This window comes from Nicotiana tomentosiformis, chromosome 8, assembly GCF_000390325.3.
Source record: "Nicotiana tomentosiformis chromosome 8, ASM39032v3, whole genome shotgun sequence".
Classification (NCBI taxonomy): Eukaryota; Viridiplantae; Streptophyta; class Magnoliopsida; order Solanales; family Solanaceae; genus Nicotiana; species Nicotiana tomentosiformis.
Genome location: NC_090819.1, coordinates 6,301,132 through 6,325,590, shown reverse-complemented (window position 1 = coordinate 6,325,590; position 24,459 = coordinate 6,301,132). Strand labels below are relative to the sequence as shown.

The 24,459-nt window shown below is 36.1% G+C and overlaps 2 protein-coding genes across 3 annotated transcripts; one reads left to right on the top strand and one right to left on the bottom strand.

The window, feature by feature from the left end:
• Positions 1–5,638: 5,638 nt before the first annotated feature.
• LOC104091291 (transcription factor bHLH123-like) lies at positions 5,639–10,360 on the bottom strand. 2 transcript variants are annotated; one of them, XR_685110.4, is made up of 8 exons: positions 9,715–10,360; positions 9,016–9,502; positions 8,177–8,284; positions 7,990–8,055; positions 7,834–7,899; positions 7,588–7,641; positions 6,772–6,975; positions 5,639–6,198 (listed from the first exon to the last, which is right to left on the bottom strand). XR_685110.4 is itself a non-coding variant. In XM_009596603.4 (7 exons), exons 1-7 carry the CDS (start codon positions 10,032–10,034, stop codon positions 6,826–6,828), a joined length of 1,251 nt encoding a protein of 416 aa, XP_009594898.1. In that variant the 5' UTR covers positions 10,035–10,360; the 3' UTR covers positions 6,683–6,825. The 2 variants fall into 2 exon arrangements, 1 of the variants encoding a protein (XP_009594898.1); XM_009596603.4 differs by lacking the exon at positions 5,639–6,198 and having other exon boundaries at positions 6,683–6,975.
• A 10,119-nt stretch (positions 10,361–20,479) lies between these two features.
• On the top strand, positions 20,480–22,027 carry LOC138897023 (uncharacterized). Its single transcript, XM_070182977.1, has 3 exons — positions 20,480–20,514; positions 20,637–20,823; positions 21,677–22,027. Exons 1-3 carry the CDS (start codon positions 20,480–20,482, stop codon positions 22,025–22,027), a joined length of 573 nt encoding a protein of 190 aa, XP_070039078.1.
• Positions 22,028–24,459: the final 2,432 nt, after the last annotated feature.

The window sequence follows — 24,459 nt, the reverse complement described above, 5'->3', positions numbered from 1 at the left end:
ACCCTTCGTTGTCTCAGCTGTAGAAAAAGGTTAAAAAGATCAGGTTGCTTCGGGAAGAAGTCGATCAAATTAAGGCCGAATGTAACCGGTGGAAGGAGACTATCGACCGCCGTGCTGCAGAAAAAGAAACCATCTTGGCCAAATTATTATCGGCCGAAGTTCAGTTTCCAAGCGTCAAGCAAAAGGATTCAGCCCAGGCCAAAAGGATCAAATCAAAGTCGAATATAACCGGCCGAATGTAACCGGTGGAAGGAGACTATCGACCACCTGGCTGCAGAAAAAGAAACCATCTTGGCCAAATTATTATCGGCCAAAGTTCAGTTTCCAAGCGTCAAGCAAAAGGGTTCGGCCCAGGCCAAAAGGATCGAGGAGCTTAAAACACGGCTTGTTGAGGCCAAGGCGGAGGTTGAGTCGTCGAAATTCATGGCGGACAAGTCCATTGTCGTGTATCGGGCTGATGCCGAGGCTGCTCAAATGGAGGCAATAGAGGCAGCGGATACTGCCGACACTCAAGCATATTGGGTTGCCGAACTTTCTAAGTGTCGATTTCGGAGGGAGACCCTCGAGGAGATCCATGCTCGAGGTTTCGACCTTGCCGAAGAGATAAAAAGGGCCAAAGAACTCGAAGTTGATGCTGAAGCTCTGGTTTCCGATGACGATGATGATGACAATGATGATGATGATGGGAGTAAGGGCGGATCCGATAATAGGGGGAGCCCGATAGAGAAGAGACCACTCCTGAGGATGACCAGGAAGCTTAGTCCTTAATTTTTACGTTGTAATCAATCATGTAGACAATTTTGTATATAGACAATTTTGCCGACTTGCTTCTATTTTGTGAAGACTTTATACATGACTTATGAATGTTTTCACAAGGATTTAAATAACTTAATCAAATTTTGGACTTCGTAGCCTCTGTAATCGAGCGAGTGCTTATTCAAATTTGAATAAAAGTAGCCCGTAGGCTTAGTAGTCGAGTGAATGATTCGAACTCGAAGTAATGTAGCCCGTAGACGTAATGGTCGAGTGAGTGCTTGCTCGAACTCGAAATAAAAGTAGCCCGTAGGCTTAGTAGTTGAGTGAGTGCTTGCTCGAACTCGAAATAAAAGTAGCCCGTAGGCTTAGCAGTCGAGTGAATGATTCGAACTCGATGCAATATAGCCCGTAGGCGTAATGGTCGAGTGAGTGCTTGCTCGAACTCGAAATAAAAGTAGCCCGTAGGATTAGTAGTCGAGTGAATGATTCGAACTCGAAGTAATGTAGCCCGTAGGCGTAATGGTCGAGTGAGTGCTTGGTCGAACTCGAAATAAAAGTAGCCCATAGGCTTAGCAGTCGAGTGAATGATTCAAACTCGATGCAATATAGCCCGTAGGCGTAATGGTCGAGTGAGTACTTGCTCGAACTCGAAATAAAATTAGCTCGTAGGCTTAGTAGTCGAGTGAATAATTCGAACTCAAAGTAATGTAGCCCGTAGGCATAATGGTCGAGTGAGTACTTACTCGAACTCGAAATAAAAGTAGCCCGTAGGCTTAGCAGTAGAGTGAATGATTCGAACTCGATGCAATATAGCCCGTAGGCGTAATGGTCGAGTGAGTGCTTTCTCGAACTCAAAATAAAAGTAGTTCGTAGGCTTAGTAGTCGAGTGAATGATTCGAACTTGAAGTAATGTAGACCGTAGGCGTAATGGTCGAGTGAGTGCTTGCTCGAACTCGAAATAAAAGTAACCCGTAGGCTAAGTGGTCGAGTGAGTGCTTGATCGAACTCGAAATAAAAGTAGCCCGTAGGCTTAATGGTCGAGTGAGCGCTTGCTCGAACTCGAAATAAAAGTAGCCCGTAGGCTTAGCAGTCGAGTGAATGATTTGAACTCGATGCAATGTAGCCCGTAGGCGTAATGGTCGAAGTAGCCCGTAGGCTTAGTAGTCGAGTGAATGATTCGAACTCGAAATAATATAGCCCATAGGCGTAATGGTCAAGTGAGCACTTGCTCGAACTCGATCCTGTTTGTATAATAAATCTTGAACATAGAATATCGGTAAAGAAGATTGTCTTTGCAAGCCATTAAACATGTGTTCGTGTTTTGCGTCAGGGCTCGGGCCAACTACATAAGCATGGTTCGTTTTGATCATTTGGCACTTATAACATTTCCTGTTGAGACACTGTTTGTCATAACGAAGTAACTTCCTTTGCACCGAATTTGATAATCACCACATATGCGTTCAATGATAAAGCCCCACAGTATACGAGGTTGATTTTAATGAGGCCTCGGATACTCAGCAGTAGTATCGTTTTCGTTATATGACTGGTATCGATCTCTGGTCGATTTTTTCTTGGTAGTTCTTTTCGTAACGGACCTAGAAATCAACTGGTCATCTTTGACTCTTATTTTGGATTGATATCGATTGTGCACATCGGTCCAAGTAATAGCTGGGTACTCAATCAGATTCTGCTTCAGTCGCCGTGAAGCCATCGAGCTCCGCTCGTTTAGACCTTGAGTGAAAGCTTGGACAGCCCAATCGTCTGTGACTGGTGGCAGATCCATTCGTTCCATTTGAAAACGAGATACGAACTCCCTTAGCATCTCGTTATCTTTTTGTATTACCTTGAACAGGTTCAGCTATATGGTTTAGACCTTAATGGCTCCGACATGTGCTTTTACGAAGCAATCTACAAGCATAGCAAAAGAATCAATAAAGTTAGATGGTAAATTATGATACCATACCATTGCCCCCTTTGACAGGTTTCATCGAATTTTTTCAATAATACTGATTCGATCTCATCATCTTCCAAATCATTGCCCTTGATGGCACATGTGTAAGAAGTGACATGCTCGTTGGGGTCGGTCATTCCGTTATATTTGGGTATTTCGGGCATACGGAATTTTTTGGGGATTGGTTTTGGGGATGCACTCGAGGGAAAAGGCTTTTGAATGAATGTTTTCGAATCTAGCCCTTTTATCATTGATGGAGCTCCCGGGATCTGATCAACCCTGGAATTATATATTTCTACTTTTTTATCGTTGGCTTCGACTCGTTTTGTGAGTTCCTCGAGCATTTTAGTAATTTCGGGAGTAGTCCCCGATTCTTGCTCATTTGACTTCACTATGGCTGGTTCCATTCTGTGGGTGATTTCTCGAAGCAGATTGGGCTCCGGTCTGCTTTGTACCTGAGTTTGGCTCTACAACTGAGCTATCGCTACTTGCTGGACTTGTAACATCTCGAAGATCATCCGTAAGATGACTCCGATCTCCTCCACGTTATGGGTGACTCGAGCTACGGATCACGTACCGCCCTGAATGCCTTTTTCCGGTTCGGAACGTTGGTTCGCCTCAAGAGCTACTTATGAATTGACATCTAGCGATACTTCGACTCGAGCTTCGGTGACATCATTAATTCGCCTTCCGACCTTGGGTGTCAAGTTGTTGGTTTCATCTTGGAGGCCGGCTTCGTGGTCGATAGGTAAAGCCATCAGTCGGGCGTCAAACTGTTTACCCGAAAAACGGATAGAGTTAAATTTAAATATGGTTCTAAGGATATGTGATATAATTTGATACAAACCGTATTTGGAAATGATAATACATATGTTCTTGACTATGAGAATGAGAATAATGAGCAAGAAGAACGAATAAGATAAAGTTAAACAAGCACAAGGGGATATCTTTCAATATGAGAAATAATCTTTTTGTTACAATGTGTGAGAACTTCCCCTGCTTACAAGGATTCCCCCTCTTATAGTAGAGGGATCCTACTTTATTCACAATAATAAAAAATATATAGTGGAGAACCCATGATGAATTGTTTCTTCCTCGATTCCTGCCAAGATTATTTCCCTTAGTGCGGTTGTAACGGCTCTTGCCTGCGAGCTCGATACTCGCTCGAACTTGTTATTGGGCCGAGCCCTCGGCTTTGGTTTCAACTCGACCTTTGGGGTGGGTGTAGTGTGTTTCCGACCACCCTCATGTTGCCTTGTGGGTCGATTTGGTCATGGCTCGATAATGGTATCGAGCCGACTCCTTGATCAGCCTTGGAACTCGAAGCTTATTTGTACTGTTCTTCGGAACTCATCCCAAAATCTCACTCCGGTCGCTTATCATTCGAACTCGATCGAGCGTAGGAGGACCGAAATCTATTTCGACCGTATACATATGGTATAATTAATTAGGACCACTTTGGTCTTTAAATTTTTATGTTTGCTTAAAGTACTTTTAATGATTAACTTACTGATAGATGAAGATATACTAAGGCAACAACATCATTAATTCGTAATCGAAATATCTTAAATGATTACAAATACACTTTTAAAAAAATTGTTGTATTTTACAACGACGTAGTTTCCTTTACTAGCTATGGAAAGTTAATGCAAGTCGATAGATTCTTCAATCCATCAATTACACTATCGGCTTCATACACTTATAATTACATCACCAATCTTTGACATTTATTTGAGGACCCTATCACACACATATGTCACCAGAGTCTTCATAAAAATTTTGGAGCGAGAGCCAAGGTGAACTCGGATTAACTATTGCACTCGTAAGCACGCGAGAATTCTAATTATTAACAATTACTATATCTAACCAAACAACCGAACATGTACTCAATCCGCTCCAATTCATGTGAAGGTGTTTGACTAGACACAAGTTTAAAAAATAACGGAATATTTTTGAAATTTATGGTTTAAAACAAACCATAAAAGTTTGTATGACTAGAAATCATCAAGTTGGAGTAGAAACAAATATTTAAATTTAAATTATTATTAAATATAAAAAATATCATATTTTGGATTAACTAAAAAAGATAAAAATATCACATAAATTAGAGAACAGTCTACAAGGAAAGGAAGAACGAGTGTTGCCTTCCAATGGAATCACTTCAATGTGACCATTAGATAAAAAGCACCAAAAAAAGGATGTCTGATAGCTCCTTCACCAACATCCCTCCATTACTTCTCCCAGAATATATAAAATATCTCCTACTCTCCAATTTATAAAATAATATTTTTTATTAGTTTGTCCAAAAAAATAAAATATTTATCATTTTAAAATTAATTTTGTATTTTACTATTCTTATTTCATAACATGCTTTTATATATAATCATATATATCAAAAATTATATTTTTTTCTTTTTTAGATTTCGTGTCAATCAAATTATGCAAAAAGTATTTCATCTATTCTAATTTAATTGATACACTTTCTTTTTAGTTTGTTCCATGATATATTTTTATATTTAGACATAAATTAAATTTAAAATTTTATTTTACCTTAATGAGATGATTTATATTTACAAAAATATTTATACTTGTTTTAGATCATAAATAAAAAATAAAAAAAATTCTTTCAGTGGCCAGTCAAAATCAAATGTATTTATAAATTATAAAGACAGAGGGGAAAAAATGGGTTGCGGGGGTGGAGGGGGGGGGGGGGTGAGAATTGGAGAGGGGGCATGGGCCATAATCTTCTGACTTCCACTAACATATTCCAATAAATAAACAAATGAAAAGTTAAATTTCCAATCAAATGATCTCTAGTCCACACTCAACTTTATTCTGTGAATTTCATTATTCCTTGTTTCTTTTCTTTAAAAACATTTAAAAACAATTAAAGGTGGTGCCAACAATATATTATACAAATAATAGATACAACAGTTAGCTAAAAACTCCTTTATTCGAATCATTTCAACTAAATTAGCTACAAACAACAAATTCTTCTATAAACTACTAAAATAAATTTCTAATCATCAACTCTTTTTTCTACCTAATTTGTTTTATCATCTTATTCCTAAAAAGCAAGCAATCTTTAATGTGTCAATTCTTCAATTATTACAAGAATATATGCAACTGTCTGTGTTGAGTTAGCTTGCACAAATTGTTGGTCCAAAGCCGGGATAAATAGAAGAATTACCGTACATTGACGGTCAACATACATTTTCATGATAAATCCGCACCGTCTTCAAATTGTTTAAAATTGAGACATATTTTTTGTATTACAAAAATATATGCAACTCCGCCTGTGTGAACTAGCTTGCACAAATTGTTGGTCTAAAGCCCGAACAAAAGAAAAGAATTACGGTAGGCAGACAGTCATCATACATTTTTATGATAAATCCGTACCGTCTTCAAATTATTTAAAATTGAGGCGTGTCTTTTGTAATACAAGAATATATGCAACTCCGCTTGTACAAATTGTTGGTCTAAATTAAATCCTGGATAAAAGAGGAGAATTGTGTTAAGCAGTAAGCATACATTTTCATGATAAATCCGTACCGTCTGTGAATTATTTAAAATTGAGGCGTATTTTTTGTATTACAAGAATATAGTGGCGGAGCCACATTCAACCAAGGTGTACCAAATGAGACCCCTTCGTTAGAAAATTATACTATATTGTTAGATAATTTTTTTATTTTATGTATATTTACTATATATTGATTCCCTTGATTTTTTGGCATATTTAATTTCTTATATTTTGACATTCCTTAATAAATATTGATATACGCATTCAATGGTCCCTAATATTGGCCAAAAGCTGCATCATTTTGTTTAAAGAGTCACTCCTTTTTTCTTTCTCTTTCACCATTTCCTTTTATCCTTTTTCTTTTTCATCATCATATCATCAGCGTGGACCAGTAGGTGTATACTACTACCGATAATATCAACTGAATCCATTATTTTTTACCGAAAGCATTAATATATATGTAAAAAATCACTAAATTAATTCCAAAAAATATTAAATTTTGAACCTATAATTTCGAAAGTGCAACAGGTTTAACAGTAAGAACCTTAGAAGTTGATCCCGTCAAGTTTAAATTCTGCATCAGCCTAAGTAGTTATAATTATCTGAATGTTCCACCAAATGTAGGTGTCCAGAAATCAACTGTCGTTTCATTAGTTACTGGGAAAGTGCTTGAAACTGGTACCAAACATAATCCTCGACTTCTAAGATCTTGGTTTCGTCCTTCTGCATCCTCGGATTTATTATTACTCTGCAAAATGTCAGTGTACATATTATTGGCAGCTGCTATATATTCTAAACCCTAAACTCTGAACTTTGAACCTTAAGAAATGATGTAAAAAAAATTTATACATACGAATATTGTTTAATCTATAATAACATATTATTATAAAAACTACAAATAGATAACCTAATTGTGTATACATATTTTACATTATAGTAAGTGCATAGAACTTTTCCCATATACTGAATCTAATCTAACACAACTTTATCAATCATTTTTCGAAAATTTTACCAAAACTTAGCTTTTTTCAAATATTAAATAAAAATAAAATCCAAACACCACAAATTCTCAGTGTGAAGTCCAGAGGCGAATCTAGGATTTAAATTTTATGGGTTCAGCCTTTAAGATTTTTAGGATTGAACTCATTATATTTTTAAAGTTATGGGTTCAAATCTACTATTTGTTGCAATTTTAGTAGATTTTACACATAAATTTATGTTCCGCATTGAAAGTTATGGGTTCAGTTGAACCCGTCACATATACACTACATACGCCCCTGGTGTGAACCACAATGAAGTAACAGGTAATTTTGTTAAAAAAAGAAAAGAAAAGAAAAAAGTAACAGGTAATTTTCAGTACCTGTTGATGTTGCATTGCAGATGATCCACTTTTCATGTAAGGGGCGCTTAATGCCTGTAATTTTACATAGAAAAAAAATCGGATGAGAAACTATAATATTGTCAGAGCCAAATTAGTACGGTTTTCTTCAAAAGGGTTAAACCATTAAGAATGTCAGTTACACCTTTTATGTAGTTTTCTTTTAATATGAGACTTTGTTCGTATACCCAACTTAAATAAATAAGAAAAGTCACTTCTGAAACTTACACCAATTTGATCATGGAGGAACTTTATGTATTCAATTGCTTCCGAGAGTACAGAAGCTGTATCAGTCTGGAAAAAAAATAAAAGAATAAGAAAAAATTAAAATGATTAAAATGTTTTTTTTTAATGAATTCAGAGAACTAGTGATTCTCAGTGTACCTTTCCAAAAGGTGAGACTAATTGTTGAAGTGCAGTGATTCTGTCTCCCATCTTCTCTTTCCTCACCTAAAAATGAATTAAGAAAGTTATATATATTCTAAAATTAAATATTTTCTACCTCCTTCTATTCCAATTTATATCACTATATTTGAGTGGAAACGAAGTTTAAGAAAACTTGCAGACGTACCTTAAAAGCTGGCAAAGGAGATGGAGTTTCATCCCGTGGTCTTTTATTTGATATTTCACTGCTAGTTTTCTTTGACATTCTATTTATATCTCTAATTTCTCCTGTATTCTGTTGCAATGAGTGAAAGAATTAACATCAGTACATAGTACATGTATGTATTCAATCTCCCAAAAGAAAATCAAAACCCTAGATATGACATGCAAATTACATGGTTACAACTATGAAATCATGCAGCTCTTTTGAGAATGAAATCTTCCTAAATAATGAATTGTGGTGAACTTGGAGCGAATTTAGCTGAATCCACTACTTTTGATTCGCATAACTTAGACATATAAAAAAAGAAACTTACAATATAAATACAAAATAGATCACACATTTTGAACCCATTGACTCGAAATTCTGAATCCACTTTCGATAATGAAATTACTATTGAGACATAACATAATTAATTAGTTAGTTACAAGTGTGTTCTTTCTAATAGTTTAAACATTCGGATAAAAAGTTTAAACTATTGAACATGATATAGAGCGGACAAGATATCATTGAGTTCAAATCTCACTTCCAACAAAAAATCTAAATTATGTCTGATTATGCACTAACCTCCCGCTATGCGCGGGGTTGAGGATGGGTCGGACCACAAGGGTCTATTGTATGAAACCTTACCCTAAGGCTGGTTCCACGGCTCGAACCCGTGACAACCTGGTTACATGACAACAACTTTACCAGTTATACCAAGTCTCCCATTTATATGTCCGCGTGTGTAGCCCATGAAAAAAGATGAGGCGGCATATTGAGACATTACTCTTTTAGATGAGATGATCAGATAATTCGATAGTTACCTTTGTTTTCTCATCAACCGTTGGAATGGGAAGTTGAGGATGCAAATTAGAAGGAAATAGACTTGAAGGGACATCATTCATGGCAGCTGCACTAGCATTCCAAAAAGGAGTATTATTTGAGAAATGCAGCTGACTGTGAGGCGGCGGCGGCAGCGGCTGCTGTCCCGGCGGGGATGTTCGGAGAAGCTGAGGAAATTTAGACCAAGAAGAAGTTGTAGATGAATGCATCACATGATTATCTTGAGCTGCTGATTCTTGGCTTAAACCATAATTATTTGATGGATTAATATTATAAACAAAATTCATTTGTTTATAATCATCCACTGATGAAGAATCCTCAGAATTCCCAGAATATATTTTCTGTCTATTCCAATGATGATCTTGTTGAGAATTAGATGCTTCTAGCTGATAATTATTTGTATTATTTGAACTTAAATCTTCTTGTTGAAGTATAGAAGAAAACCCACTCTCAGCTTTTTCACCCCTCCTGAAAATAAAATTAAAAAAAAACAAAAAACTTTAATTTGCTAGAAAAACGGAGCGTTAAAAATTACTAAAATTTCAAAAAATATTAAATTTTCAATCATAGCCGATAGATTTAATGATAAACACATAAAGATTTCAAACTTATATATATATATATATATCAAATTTAAATTCTGAATTAGCATGTTTTAGAAAGCTTATACTATTACTTACAATAAAGATTGGTTCCATTCATGTGGTTGAGAAGTAAGGCCTAAACCCATCATTTGAAAATTATTATCACCAGATAAAACGCCTCTACTTCCGCCTCCGCCGCCGCCGCCGCTGCCGCCACCGGAAGATTCAGACAGTACTGAACCAGAATTCAAGAAAGTCCTAGGTTTGATGTCCACTTGAGTTTCTGTATTCTGCCAATTACTATAGTTGCTTGACATGTTACTTATTGTAGTGGAAGCTGCAGTAGGCGTACTATTCCTCGATATCGACGTATTATCCCACCAATTTCCATTTCCTAGTTGAAATTCTTCCGCCATAGTAAGGACGTTTTCAATACCGACAGCAGCTTTCCTCCCGTTTCGTTAAGTCCGAAAATCCTTTTTGCGATTTTCAAGAACAACAACAACAAGTGTAGGATTGGTTCGAAACGAGTTAGAAAAGTAGAGAAAAATTCAGTCTTGCAATATTTTGAGTTTATAAATTGTGATGACTCTGTGTTTCCTTTTTCTCTCTTTGGTATTGAATTCAAGATTCTTATTCTGGAAAACTCTCTTTGCTTTACACTTGGGGTTTGGTTTTATGGTTTTGTGGCTTTTGGCTATGTTTATAAAACGTTGAAATGAATTGGTTTTGCTTTATCTTGCTATTTATAGTATATATGGAAGTATATATAGGAAACTAAACTATTTGAAAATAGTGAGACTTTGAGAAATGACCAAAATTTTGATTGACTTTTTTCAAGAGTGATTAGACAAATGGAAAGGTCAATTTCTAAGGAAATTATATTGAATTCCATCCTTAGCCAAACATTGATTAATTACTTCTTGTTTTTTGTTTCTTTTTGCCTTTTGATAGTATTATCTTTTATAGGAGTAGTCAATAGAAGTCTTGGCTTTTCCCCCACTTTGACTCTATTATTTTCTTCAAAGTAGGAATATATTTCAGTTTTGCTTTTGTGGCCAAATAGAAAAAATGAATTACTTTGTATAGACGTCTACCATTTATAATTGAAGACAAGAGCTTACACGTCATACCCACAATAATCTTTATTTGATGTTACATAATTTACATTAACTGATGTGACGATAAATGAGATTCTTCCACGTTTAATAAGAGACTTTGGGTTCGAGTTCTGAAAATAGACCATGATAGCAAGCACTTTCCCTCTATTTAGACATTACACTAAGACAAATCTTAATTAACCGGGACATTATATCAAAGATACTAGATGATTATACCAAAAAATAAGAAGAAAAATATTACCTCAAAATCTTGAGCTACATTTTATTAAACCTCAATTAAACTAGTGATAATGCTCAAATTTGGTTCTGTACTATCTGAAACTGCACATTTATTTTTCCTCCATTTACACTTTTGGTTTAATATTACTCTTGCCGTTATGAAAAGAAAAAATCTTATTTAATTTGTCCTAGACACTTAAGGGCGGGAACTCCAATTTGAGACTTAATTTTAAATCATAGTTTAAAGTTTAGGCGTATATATTTAAACCTTTTCCTAGTAGAATTTGAGCATTAGATTCTATCCATTTCAGGTCGAAGCTCCATTAATAATAAGGGTAATAAGAGAATTAACCAAAAATATAATTTGGACATAGAAAAATTAAAAAGTTTCAAATAACATAAGGACATATTTGGACATTTTCCATTAAGCTAAAACTAGGCTGCTCTTCCACTAAAAATTCTATTTATGCCAGTTAATTAATAATTATTAACAGAAGACCATACATGTGTCGAATTTGTTCAAGATAAGAAGGAGAAAAGATAAATTAAGAAATGCCACACTTTTTTCATTATGTTCTCCTTTTTTAAATTACTCTCTCTCTTGTCCTTTTTAAATGCCCCTTAAAGTTTTGAACATTCATTAATACAATTAAAGAAAAATATAGAATTAAATTGCAACAACTAATTAATGTGTTAATAATAAATTAAAGTTGTGGTGGTTCAAGAAAAGGATTTATGTTTTGCTTCCTTTTTACCTTTTAGGGGATAGTGGTAGAAGTCAATGTTAAATATCTTTTGCCACTAAACTTGGTTCATAAAAGCCATCATCTAATTCTTGTACTAGCTCCCTTAGTCCTGAAGGTGGTTGACAATGAATCTGGCATCAAAGTAGGGCGGAGCTAGAGTTTCGATAATAAGTTTGCTCGAAATCAATAGTTTTAATTCAAATTTTATATTTTTCTTAAAATATTCATTAAGTATGTACATATTGTTAGTTGGGAACCCAATATCTTAGAAAGATTAAAAATTTGAGTTCATAAGATTCAAATTTTGATTTCGTCTTTTTCGGCCAAATTAAAGGAGGTTCATTTTGTCATATCTAAAGCAAACTTGTACTTCTAAACTATACGACATATTACGTGTCGGCTCTAGAATGCTCACTGGCTTAATATCCGTAGCACTATATATATCCTACTTCTAAATTTATGAGTTCATAACTGAGACAATACATCTGCCCGTGAATTTAGCATTGGCCGTTATTCTAGGTTTTAGCTCAGTAGGTGAAGTAATCTAGGATATAAATTTGATGGATCCACCCTAAATATTCGTAGCACTGAATTTATGGTACCTTAAGAGAGGTGAGTGAGTGAGGGGTTGGGTCTGGTACAGTGACGTAGTCAGAAATTTCGTCAAAGACGTTCAAACTGTAAATAAATTAATAATTTTTTTTATTGATGTATTAAAGTTACTCAAAATATAATATATAATCATATAAAGTAATATTTAACTTATACATACAGTATAATTTTTTCGGCGAATGGTGTGCGCTTGACCTCCCTTTCTATAGGGTGGCTACGCCACTGGTCTGGTGGATTATTTGGAGGGGGTTAGGCTCTGGTAATGGGGGTGGATAAGAGAAGTATCTGGTTTTTTAAATTGGGGACGATTCAATTGATTTTGGAAATGACACGTGGCTTGCTGTCTAAATTAGGGGTAGATTTGAATAGATGTATAACGATGGGACTCAGTTGACCAAATAATATAACGAAGGGCAACAACAGCAATAACAACAAACTCAGTCATTTCTCACAAGTGGGGTCTGGGGCGGGTAAGTTGTACGCAGTCCTATCTCTACCCCTGGAATGGCAGAGAGATTGTTTCCTATAATATAACAAAGGGCAATTTTAAATTATATTTGATAGTATATGAATAATTTTGACCCTTTTCCAAACTATAATTTCGAAATTATAATCTTCAAAATATCCTTGTCTCCTAAAGTAGTAGTACTAGATATTTTGACTTTAGGATTTGAAAATATTTGCAAGTCAAAGAATTTGACCCCACACGGTAGCACGCGTGCGACCCCTATTGAAACCTAAGAGTCAGAGCCTGATAACGACTCCAACATTCTTCTTCTAACACTTCATAAATTTTCATTTTTGGACTCACTTCACCCAAAATAATTTGTAGTATTTGATTGGACAATATTTGCTGATTGAAGTTTTAAAAAAATAAAAGAAGAGTATCTGTAGTTATAAATATTAAAAAAAGAGTTTTCGAATAAACTATATTCAAAAACAAACATCACAAGTTTTTTATCACCTCCAAATTTGCCACATATCAAACTTGGTGCTCCTTCCGTTTCAATTTATATGGCAAAGTTCGGATTTTGAGAATCAAACGAGTTTTTTTATATCTTAATTTTTTCGTATGTCTTTTAGATATTTTGACTTGTTAACTATTGTAACTTATAGTACTTTTTACGTAGTTTTCAAATATATTAATTTTTGTTTTAGAAAACTTAAGGAACTACATCCGAATTCACGGTTAAAATTATGAAGTTTGACTCTTAAAATTTCAGCCCTATCTATACTATATTAAAAGCACAAAAACTCTTAGCGAAATGTCGTTCACCTTTTTTACCTTTTAAAAATAAATTTTACGTCAGACAAAATAATCATTTAATTATTTTTCTAATATTTTGGAGTTGTAAATCAACTTTCATTTTATTTCCCTAATATATAGGAGTTCCAAATCAACTGCAATATTGCATATTAAATAGTCCTTGTTTGAACTTCTGTGATGAGGCCAAACGTGTGAAATAAGCATGAAAAACTAAACAAAAATTTTCCTTTTTTGAGAAAAGGAAAACTTAAGGCTTATAATTGGTTAAAAAAAAAAACCAAACAATTAATATTCTTTAATTACAATTAGTGTAAAAACTTGTTAAGTAAAATTGTAATTATAAATAATATTTTATAACAATATATTTATGTATGTTTTATTAGGATACTAAGCATGAAAACCTAACCAAATCTAACGATATAACACTAGAGAAGTAAATGAATTTGAGTGGACTCCATTTTCTAATTTCTCATATTATTCAATGAGAATACAACCTACTTTTGAAATTCTAATTACAATTAAGTTCTAGCTTTCTAAATATTATTTTTGTATAATATTTGAAAAGATCTGACCAATAATAAGACAAAATACTAAAACGATATTTACGAATTATAAAAGACAAAGAGGGAGAGAGTATGGTAGATACAGAGAGAGAGAGAGAGAGAGAGAGAGAGAGAGAGAGAGAGAGAGAGAGAGAGAGAGAGAGAGAGAGAGAGAGAAAATGGTAGATAGTTCTACCAAAACAAAAATTCAAAAGTGAAATATTGGATTAGTTTTTTACTTCAACAATGCAAAATTTTTATTGGATAAAACTATAATTACATTTAAATATTTAAACTATGAATGAGCTAATATATTGAAGAATTTGAATGAATAAAGAACAAAATATTTTTAATGCTAAGAATAATAATTAAATCTTTGAATTACTAATTAGCAAAAAAATTCAATTTAATTATTTTTTAATTTCATCATATAAGTAAATTAGTTTTCAGGTTAACAAAAATCTTAGGATGTATAAATTATCTCCATAGAAAGAGCATTAGTGATGAAAAAATGAACAAAATTGGTTGAAATTAGTTTAAGAATCAAATTAGTAAAAATACAAATTTAAAATAATGAGGATGAAATAATGGAACACAAAATATATTATAAATAAATTGTCGCAAATTACTATTATTATTATTATTATTGTTGTTGTTGTTGTTGTTGTTGTTGTTATTATTATTATTATTATTATTATTATTATTATTATTATTATTATTATTATTATTATTATTATTATTATTATTATTATTATTATTTATTCAAAAAAAGGCAACTCCTATAGTTTTTATATATTAAGTTAATAGTTGTAAAATAGTAACTCAACATCAGTTTTTTTAGACTTCACATTGTCACTTATTATTATTTTTTCTATGAGCTATAAAACCAACCTCATCATTCAAAAAGACCAAAAGATTCTATTTTTAAATTATTTGATTTATCTTTGTTAATAAAAGTATTTTATGCTATTTGTTTGTTTTCAGTATTACGCTATAGAAATAACAATAATTTTCATCAGATACTTCTATAGAATTTCTCAGAAATCACAATAAGGTATATGAGGACTTATATTGGCAAAATTGCTTCCTTATTGAGCTAATAAAATAGGATCATCCGTCATCATTTTCAAGAATTTGTATTTTAATTTAATTTTATAAGCAAAATATTATTTAATAATATTTATATTAATTTTTAAAATTATGTATTCAACGATCTAGATACACGCGCAAAGCGCCTACCCTAAAATTAGTAATATAAATTGGGACATAGGGAGTAATACTTTTTGGCACACACTGGTTTGGTTATATAATATTATCTTCATCTATTACTAAATCTTATTTTATTGAACATCGAGTTCACTTCTAAGATCCAAACAAAAAATTTCCAATCGCTAGTACTCAACATATCTTAAAATAAAAATAAAAAACTCCTCGTAAAGAACCTTTTCCCCTTAACAAGTCTTATACAATACGAATTTGAATTAGTGGAGACTCTTAAATTAGTTGCGAACACGAGGTGAGAAACCAAAAATAAAAAGATATATCATATATATTATGCTTCTTCCACTTCTTTTTCCATCAAAATTTCATCCGAATATTATCCTATATAGAAATAGTTATATATAGGATAATACTCGATGTTAGATTTTTTTTCTTTCCAACCTCCTTTGTAATGTTAATTAAAACGGAGTTGAAGACTAGCTCAATTGATGAGCTCTCTACCTTCTAAAGTTGAGATGGAGAGTTCAAACTCTATCAGTAACGTAACATCCCTTCCCGCCTCCGCCGTCCCCCTCCCTCTCCTAATGTAATAAAAAAAAATAAAAAAAAATTAATTAAATCATTTCCTTGCTTATTTTGATTGTAAATAGATGAGAATGGATTGTGGCTTGTATAGCCAATGGTGGCGAAGGCACTCAGTCACATTTGTTTTTGTTTATTTAAAAACCGTTTAAAAAATGTGGGTTTATTAATTAGGAAGAACCTTACTCTATGATTGAGTGAGCTTTCATTGCCGTATTTAATTAATACTAGTAGTAACATTATTTTTTAAGTGATACTCCATGTTCACCCAAAAAAAAACAACAATAATTCTAGAACTCCACTGAGCCTGAATTATCCAAATCACTTTATACCACACGAGGTTCTCCATTGGTAAAATGCTTAAAATATCATCAACTTGAAGTCTGGTTTTTTATATATATTGACTTTGGAAAATTGGTGGATTCTGACCGTGAATGAATATTATTGTTTTTGTTTTTCACCCCATTTTCGTAACTGCTCTGGGGCTAGATTAATTCGTGGCCGCCCTGAAACGTCCCGTTTTAGGGAGTAAAGCGTTTCCTATGAAATACAACAACTTACTAAGGCTCGAATTTAAAATTCTCTAACTAAGAATAAAGAAACACTACTAGAAAACTGCCTAAAATCGTCCAGAAATATCGACCGAAATCGGTTGGAAAATTAAAAAAATTGATCGATTTCCGATCGACTTTAATTTGTCGAAATTAGGCTGGTCGGTAATAAATAGCGACCGAAATCGGTCGCAATTTTCTACCGATTTCGGTCGGTCAATAAAATTTCACAAGTGACCAAACAAGAAAAAATCGGTCGAAAAAACCGACCGAAGTCAGTCGGTATTTTAATTATGCAATTAAAAAATATAGCATCTGGGAATCGAATCAGGGTCTGTACTGTGGCAGGATACTATTCCACCACTAGATCATTGGTACATTTTGGTTTAAGACTATCTTTTATTTTATTTGTACTCTTTAATTGCATTTTCGCGCGAAAATAACCAACCGATTTCGGTTGGTTTTATTAAAAATATAAAATTACTGACCAAAATCGGTCGGTTTTTGAAAATGACCAACTGAAATAACCGACCGATTTCGGTTGTTTTTTTGAAGATTAATTTTAATTTATTTTATATGAAAAACTGACCAAAGTTGGTCGGTTTCTTAAAAAATAAATTTTTCGGGACGCCAAAATAGTTTCCTGTATTTTTGCGCAAAAAGAAAACCGACAGAAGTTGGTCGGTTTCGTAAAAAAAAAAAAAAATTTAAAATACCGACAGGCTTCAGTCGATTTTTTGACCGGCCGACTTCACTCGGTTTGCCACGGTCAGTTTTTACCGAATTTCTAGTAGTGAAATACTTATCAGTGCATAAGTAGGCTAACATTAGCATCTATAGACGAAAACCAAGAAAATGTCATCGAGAGAGATGATTGTGCTCGTTAATAGCGTTAGTCATATTCAAAATTTAAATTTAAGGGGTTCAACTTTTAAGATACTCTCGTATTAAAAGTAGTTGAGGTTTCAATAAGAATAACATATATTAAATTAGTCGCAATGTTTGCATGTGAATTCAAATTAACCGAGATTCCCCAACGAATATCGAATACCGAATACAAGTGAGTCATTCTAGTAGCTTGTACGTCGTTTATGAATTTTAATTTTAAGATATACATAATGGAGAATGATAAATTGTTCTAATTAAAGTAAAATGTTTAATTTGTGTAGGTTTGCATCCGGTAATATTAGGTGAATGAAGCTAAGCTCCAGAATTCAAGTCGTTTCTGTAGTTGCCTTGTTTATTCTGCTCATTATCATGATCAGTTATGAAGAGACACTGGAGCGAAACTAGAATATTAAGTACGTGTTCGGTCAAATTCAATATTTTCTCTTAAATCCTGCATTTGTATTAGAAAATTCATACATAAATGTTTGATTATGAATCATGTAGCCAGGGCGGTTTAACAAAGTTGTTAGCCTAAAGCAAAATTTTGTTACGAGCCATAATTTCTTTTTTTTAAAAGCCTTTTCATATATATATTTCATTTAATTAAAGCCTATTTTTAAAGCTTTTTAAGATTCAAAGTTGTTAATAACTTTTTAATCAATTTCTTTTTTTTTCATTGACAATATAGCTAATCAATCACATGAATAAAAAGTTCACTTTTTAATGTTTTATAAGATTGTTGTAATTTTTTCCTTAAAATATTAAGTAATGTTTTATAAAATTAGCCATAAAACCTACAATTAATTTAAAAAGGAGCCCCAAAAATATGGGGGCCTAAAGCTATATATTGTCTTAGTGGCTTTAGCCTTGAACTGACACTGCTAGTATTTAAAATGAGCTATAAATTCGATAATACAATATGTATAAACTTCAATTTCTAATTCCAATTGCGAGAAAATATGATACGTGGAACGAATTTTATCTAGGGTTGAAAGGGAAATGAGAATGATGATGTAGTATTGACACAAGTTTGATGTATGAATGCAGCCAAAGAAGTGTTTACCCGAAAAATGGATAGAGTTGAATTTATATGCAGTTCCGAGGATATGTGGCGTAACTTGATACAAAATGCAAGGATAAATAAAAATATAAATGTAGATTGGAGAGAATGCAATCTAGATAAGGTTATCAAGAACAATGAAACTTAGGATTCGACAAATAGAATCAATCTAAGAAACTGAAAGAGCTATTTTTTATTGTAGAAGAATATAGTACTTTTATTACAATGTAAGTCTCAGAAAAACTTGTCTTACAGAAATGATAACCAAGCCCTTTTATAGTGGAGGGATTCGACTCCAAGCATAATAAAATAAACATTCAGTAGGAGACTCATGATAAGTTAGCTTTTTCATAATTTCTGCCAAGATTCTCTCTAGTAGGATTACAACGGCTTTTGTCTGCGAGCTCGATCTTGCTTAGAATCCTCGATTTTGGTTTGAGCTTGATTTCGGCTCGAACTTGTGATCTTGGTTCGAGCCCGATCCTGGTTCGAGCCCTCGAATTGATTCCAGGTCAATGTTGGTTGGTCTCTGGATTATCAGCACGGTAGGTCTACCCTGCATCATGGTTCGATTCTTATTCGAGTTTGATTATGATATCGATCTCGACACGAACCGGTCTCTCCGGGTTCGAGGTTAGTTCGTCCCCCCTTCGGGATCTTACTTCGACCGTATACAGATAGTTCCCTCGTTTCTCAGAAAGAATATGGCGAGAAACGATATGATTTTCAACAACTCGATCGGATTATATTTTGTCGTTTCCATTGGGTTCGACCATGACGCATCCGGTAGCTGTCCCGTCGGTTTAGTCTTTCAAGGCATTTAATGCATGTCAGGCGGTGGTCGGCCACTGCTGATACCGAACTGCCATCGTTTGAACCTATAAATAACCCTTACTTTTATCTTTTACCATTTTTACATCTTCTATCTTCCAAAATTTCCTAAGTTCTTCTTCGTACTCTCCAACTTACCAGTAAAGCTGTGATTTCTTTCCGCAAAAACCCCTCTTCAATTCTACTAAATCTCTGTCACTTTCTTCTATTCCTTACTTTTGAATTCAAAAATGGCGAAAACATCGCAAACCATTCCTCAAAAAGAGAAGGCCTCATCTTCATAGTGTGTCGCCGATGAGACACCGGCAGATCCACGGCCTGAGGAGTGTGTTCCCGGGGCATGTGTCCTTACTTCAGATTTTAAGGTTGATAAAGGTTCATCGGTCCCTGGCCGGTGTGAGCTGGTATCGAGGTACATGTGTTCGATAACCGAGAAGCACCTCGATCTGTTAAAGAAGCATTGCAATTGGGGTGAAAAAGAAATAATAATACCTACCCCTGACGAAGATATCACTTCTTACATGAAAGGGTTTTTGACTGTATATACTTACCCTTTCACTTTGGGTCCCCTCGATTCCTTCATTATTGACTTCTGTCGACAATATCAAGTAACCCTAGGCTAGGTCCATCCTTCTTTGTGGCGGATCGTTATCCTGATCCGATATTTTGTGAGCAAAATCGAGGGGATGTCGTTCACCCTCGATCATCTTATCCGACTGTACCGTCCCCGACTTTTTCGATGAGGGTTAATAAAACTCCAGCGTCGGGCTACCAAGGCTCTGTTCTCGAGTATTGACGAGGACAGTGACCGGGGTTGGATGGGCAAGTTCATTCGAGTAAGGTCTTCGGACCTGATTCCGACTGAAAAGATGCCCTTTCCCGAGTAGTGGAATATGAAACGTAAGTGTGATCTTGTTATTGCTTCTATTTTGTTCTTCCATTTATTCTCTTATCGACACTCCTCCTTTTGTGATGTAGCGGTTCCCTGGATGCTCGGAGCGGTTCCCGATCTCAAGAACTGGGTACGAGCTCTTGTTTCGACCTCCACATACGCCGAGCGCTCATGGCGTGATTTGTCAAAGGGTCGGTGGGAGGCCAAAAATCACGGTAAGCTCATTTATCAGACTCTGATGATCTGAACGAGGCATTTCTCAAAATATTTTTTATAAGGTTTCCCATATGCAGGTTTGGGTAAAGACGCGGTCTTGAGCCCCCTGTCCAATGAGGAGGATGTTTCGACCTCTATCCCAAAGCCGGTGAAGGAAAATAAAAGGAAGAGAGCCTCGGTTCCCGAATATCCGAAACCGAAGAAGAGGACGGCTCGTAAGCCGAACAAGAATGTCATTCCTTTGACCGTGGAATTTGTTCTGCGTCTAAGGGATGAAGATAAAGAAGAAGAAGAAGAAGAAGAAGAAGAAGAAGAAGAAGAAGAAGAAGAGAACAATGAGTCCGCGCCGGCGGTCCAAACGAAGAGAGCCACCGATGCCTCATCGCCGGCTGGATCGATGATGCTCTATGAGGCTCCGCCTCGAACTGAAGATATACCGGAGAAAGATTCAGATAGAGTTCCCGAACTATCGGATGTCGAAGACGCCTCTCATCGGAGTCAACCGGCAGGGGATACGATCGAAGAGCCCCTCGAACCCCTCTGAGCCAAGGGGAACACTCCAAACGAGTCATTTGAGGCAGCAACGATCGAGGATTCGCCTATCTTTCCCGCTTTTTCCGCAGGGGTGATTTGGGAAGCTCAAGCTCTGGGAGCCCTCGATCTAGACAGGCCTCACGATGAAGAAGATCTGTTTCGTGACCTGTTTACCGGTATTGAGGATGTTGGCGGTCCTGGTGATGAGTCAGATCTTTTTCACGGATTGCGGTAGGCTTTGAATCAGGTGAGCCTTTAAAATTATTTTATCGGTATTATCTTTATGTTCGTTTTTCATTAACTTCGCTTCTTGTTTCTTTGTAGGCAACGGCAGTCCATCGATACACAGCCGACCTACACCGCGCTACTGATGAGAGGAGCTCCCTTAGACTTTCCTTAGGGCAGAGAGAGGAGGAAATAAAAGACCTCCGAGCTGAGCTGGCCAAGGCTTATCGAGATCAGAATGATTTGTCTGAGCAGGTAATGATGCTTTTGAAAGCCTATGGGCTTGATACTGGAACGATAGCTAACATTTCGGTCTCATAGCTGTAGCAAAAAATCGAGATGATCGGGAAGCTTCGTGAGGAGGTCGATGTGATAAGGATGGAGTCCTTGCAGTGGAAAGAAGGTATGGACCGCTTTGCTTCAGAAAAAGAAACTGCTCGAGCCCAGTTATCATCGTCCGAAACCCAACTTCAGAAAATGAAGGAAAAAGGTCTGGTTCAAGCAAGAAGAATTGAGAAGCTTGAGGCCGATTGGCCTCTGTACTCGTCAAGGCCGAATCCGATGCTGAAAAAGGAAAGGCCGATGCGGATGCGCTCGTGGCTGTCTATCGGGCCGATGCTGAAACTGCCCAAGTCCAAGCAGTAGAGGCAGCCGAGTCCGCCGATAGTCGAGCGCATTGGGTCGCAGAACTTGCTAAGTGCCGATCCAGAAGGGAAACTCTCGAGGAGATTCATGCTCTTGGCTTCGATCTCGCTGAAGAGATAAAAAGGGCAAAAGAACTCGAAGCTGATGCTGAAGCTCTAGTTTCTGATGGTGATGATGACGACGATGGGAGCAAGAGCGGATCCGAAAACGGGGGGGGACCTGATGAAGAAGAGACCGCTCCCGATCGAGAAATTTAGTTCTTAGTTTTTACGTTGTAATCACCCATGCAGATAAATTTGTGTATAGACATATCTCCCCTTTTGCCGACTTGCTTCTGTTTTTGTTTCCCGTCCTGCGAGGACTTTATTTGCCTTATGAATGTTTCCACAATGTTTTAAACAACTTAATCAAATTTGGACCTCGTAGCCTCTACAACCGAGCAAGCGTTTACTCAAACTTGGGGCAATGTAGCCCTTTAGGCTTATTAGGTGTCAATGATTCGATCTTGAAGAAATATAGCCCGTGGGCGTAATGGTCGAGCGAGTGTTTGCTCGAACTCGAAAATGTAGCTCGTAGGCTTAGTCGAGTGAATGATTTGAACTCGAATTAATGTAGCCCATAGGCTTAGTCGAATGAATGATTCGAACTCGAATTAATGTAGCCCGTAGGCTTAGTCGAATGAATGATTCAAACTTGAATTAATGTAGCTCGTAGGCTTAGTCAAATGAATGATTCGAACTGGAATTAATGTAGCCCGTAGGCTTAGTCAAATGAATGATTCGAACTCGAATTGATGTAGCCCGTAGGCTTAATCGAGTGAATGGTTCGAACTCGAAATAATGTAGCCCGTAGGCTTAATGGTCGAGTGAGTGTTTGCTCGAACTCGAAATTAAAATAGCCCGTAGGCTTGGTCGAGTGAATGATTCGAACTCGAAGTAATGTAGCCCGTAGGCTTAATGGTCGAGTGAGTGTTTGCTCGAACTCGAAATAATGTAGCCCATAGGCTTAATAGTCGAGTGAGTGTTTGCTCGAACTCGAAATAAAAATAGCCCGTAGGCTTGGTCGAGTGAATGATTCGAACTCAAAGTAATGTAGCCCGTAGGCTTAATGGTCGAGTGAGTGTTTGCTCGAACTCGAAATAAAAATAGCCCGTAGGCTTAGTCGAGTGAATCTTAATTCTGATTGCACAGTAAATCTCAAAATAGAGAAATTTTCATTGGATATAAGATGCCGATAAAGAAGAGAACTTTCTTCGCACGTTATTACACGCCTGGGTTCGGGCCAATCTATATGAGCATGGTTCCCTTCGACCATTTGGCTCTTACAGTTTTTCCTATTGGGACCTTGTTGCTGTGAAATAACTTTCTTGCGGGACCTCGGATATTGTCGTAAATGTTGCACGATCAATGGTTGCCTCATTAAAAACCTTGCCGAAAAACCCATTTGGGATAAAATCGGCCTAAGGGAAAAAGAGTGCAACGCGTGATTTCTAGCAAGAGGTTCGTCTTTTGTTCGGACTTCTGCAGGGGTCAGTTTTGAGATATAAACGAATATGGGAATGTTGTACCTTAGCAGTAGTACCGTTTTAGATGTGATACATTCCAGCTGCTTGATAGCTGTTTGCCGTTTATAACGCCGATCCTGTACGACCCCTTTCCGATGTTCTCGAGTACCTTATATTGTCCTTCCCAATTCGGTCCTAGCTTCCCTTCATTCGGATTTTGGGTATTGATGGTAATTTTTCTCAACACTAAGTCCCCTGGCTTGAAATGCCGGAGCTTGGTTCTTCGATTATAATATCTTTCGATTTGCTGCTTTTGGGCGGACATTCGGACGAGAGCAGCTTCTCGTCTTTCATCCGATAGTTCGAGGCTTGTATTCATAGCCTCGTTATTTGATTCTTCCATCGCCAATCGAAATCTAGCACTAGGTTCACCAACTTCGACTGGTATCAATGCTTCGGACCCATATACTAAGGAGAACGGGGTCGCCCCCATACTGGATTTTGACGTTGTCCGATATGCCCAAATGATTTCGGGCAGGATTTCTCTCCATCTCCCTTTAGCGTCGTTCAACCTCTTCTTTAAGTTTTGAATGACAATTTTGTTTGTTGATTCGGCCTGCCCATTCCCACTGGGGTGGTATGGCATCGACAATATCCTTCTTATCTTGTGGTCTTCGAGGAATCTTGTTACTTTGCCGCCAACGAATTGTTTTCCATTGTCACATACTATTTCGGCGGGTATCCCGAATTGGCATATGATATGATCCCAAATAAAGTCTATAACTTCTTTCTCTCTTATTTTTTCGAACGCCTGCGCTTCAACCCATTTAGAAAAATAGTCAGTCATAAACAAAATGAATTTGGCTTTACCTGGGATCGATGGCAGAGGGCCGACGATATCCATTCCCCATTTCATGAATGGCCACGGGGGATAGGACTGAGTGGAGTTGCTCTCCGGGCTGGTGGATCATCGGTGCGAACCTTTGACATTTGTCAAATTTACGAACAAATTCCTTCACATCTTTGCCCATATCGATCCAATAATACCCTGCTCTGATTATTTTTCGGACTAATGTATCGGCTCCAGAGTGATTCCCGCAAGTACCCTCATGCACTTCCCGTAGGACGTAATCGACATCCCCCGGACCCAAGCATACCGCCAATGGTCCATCAAACATTCTTCGG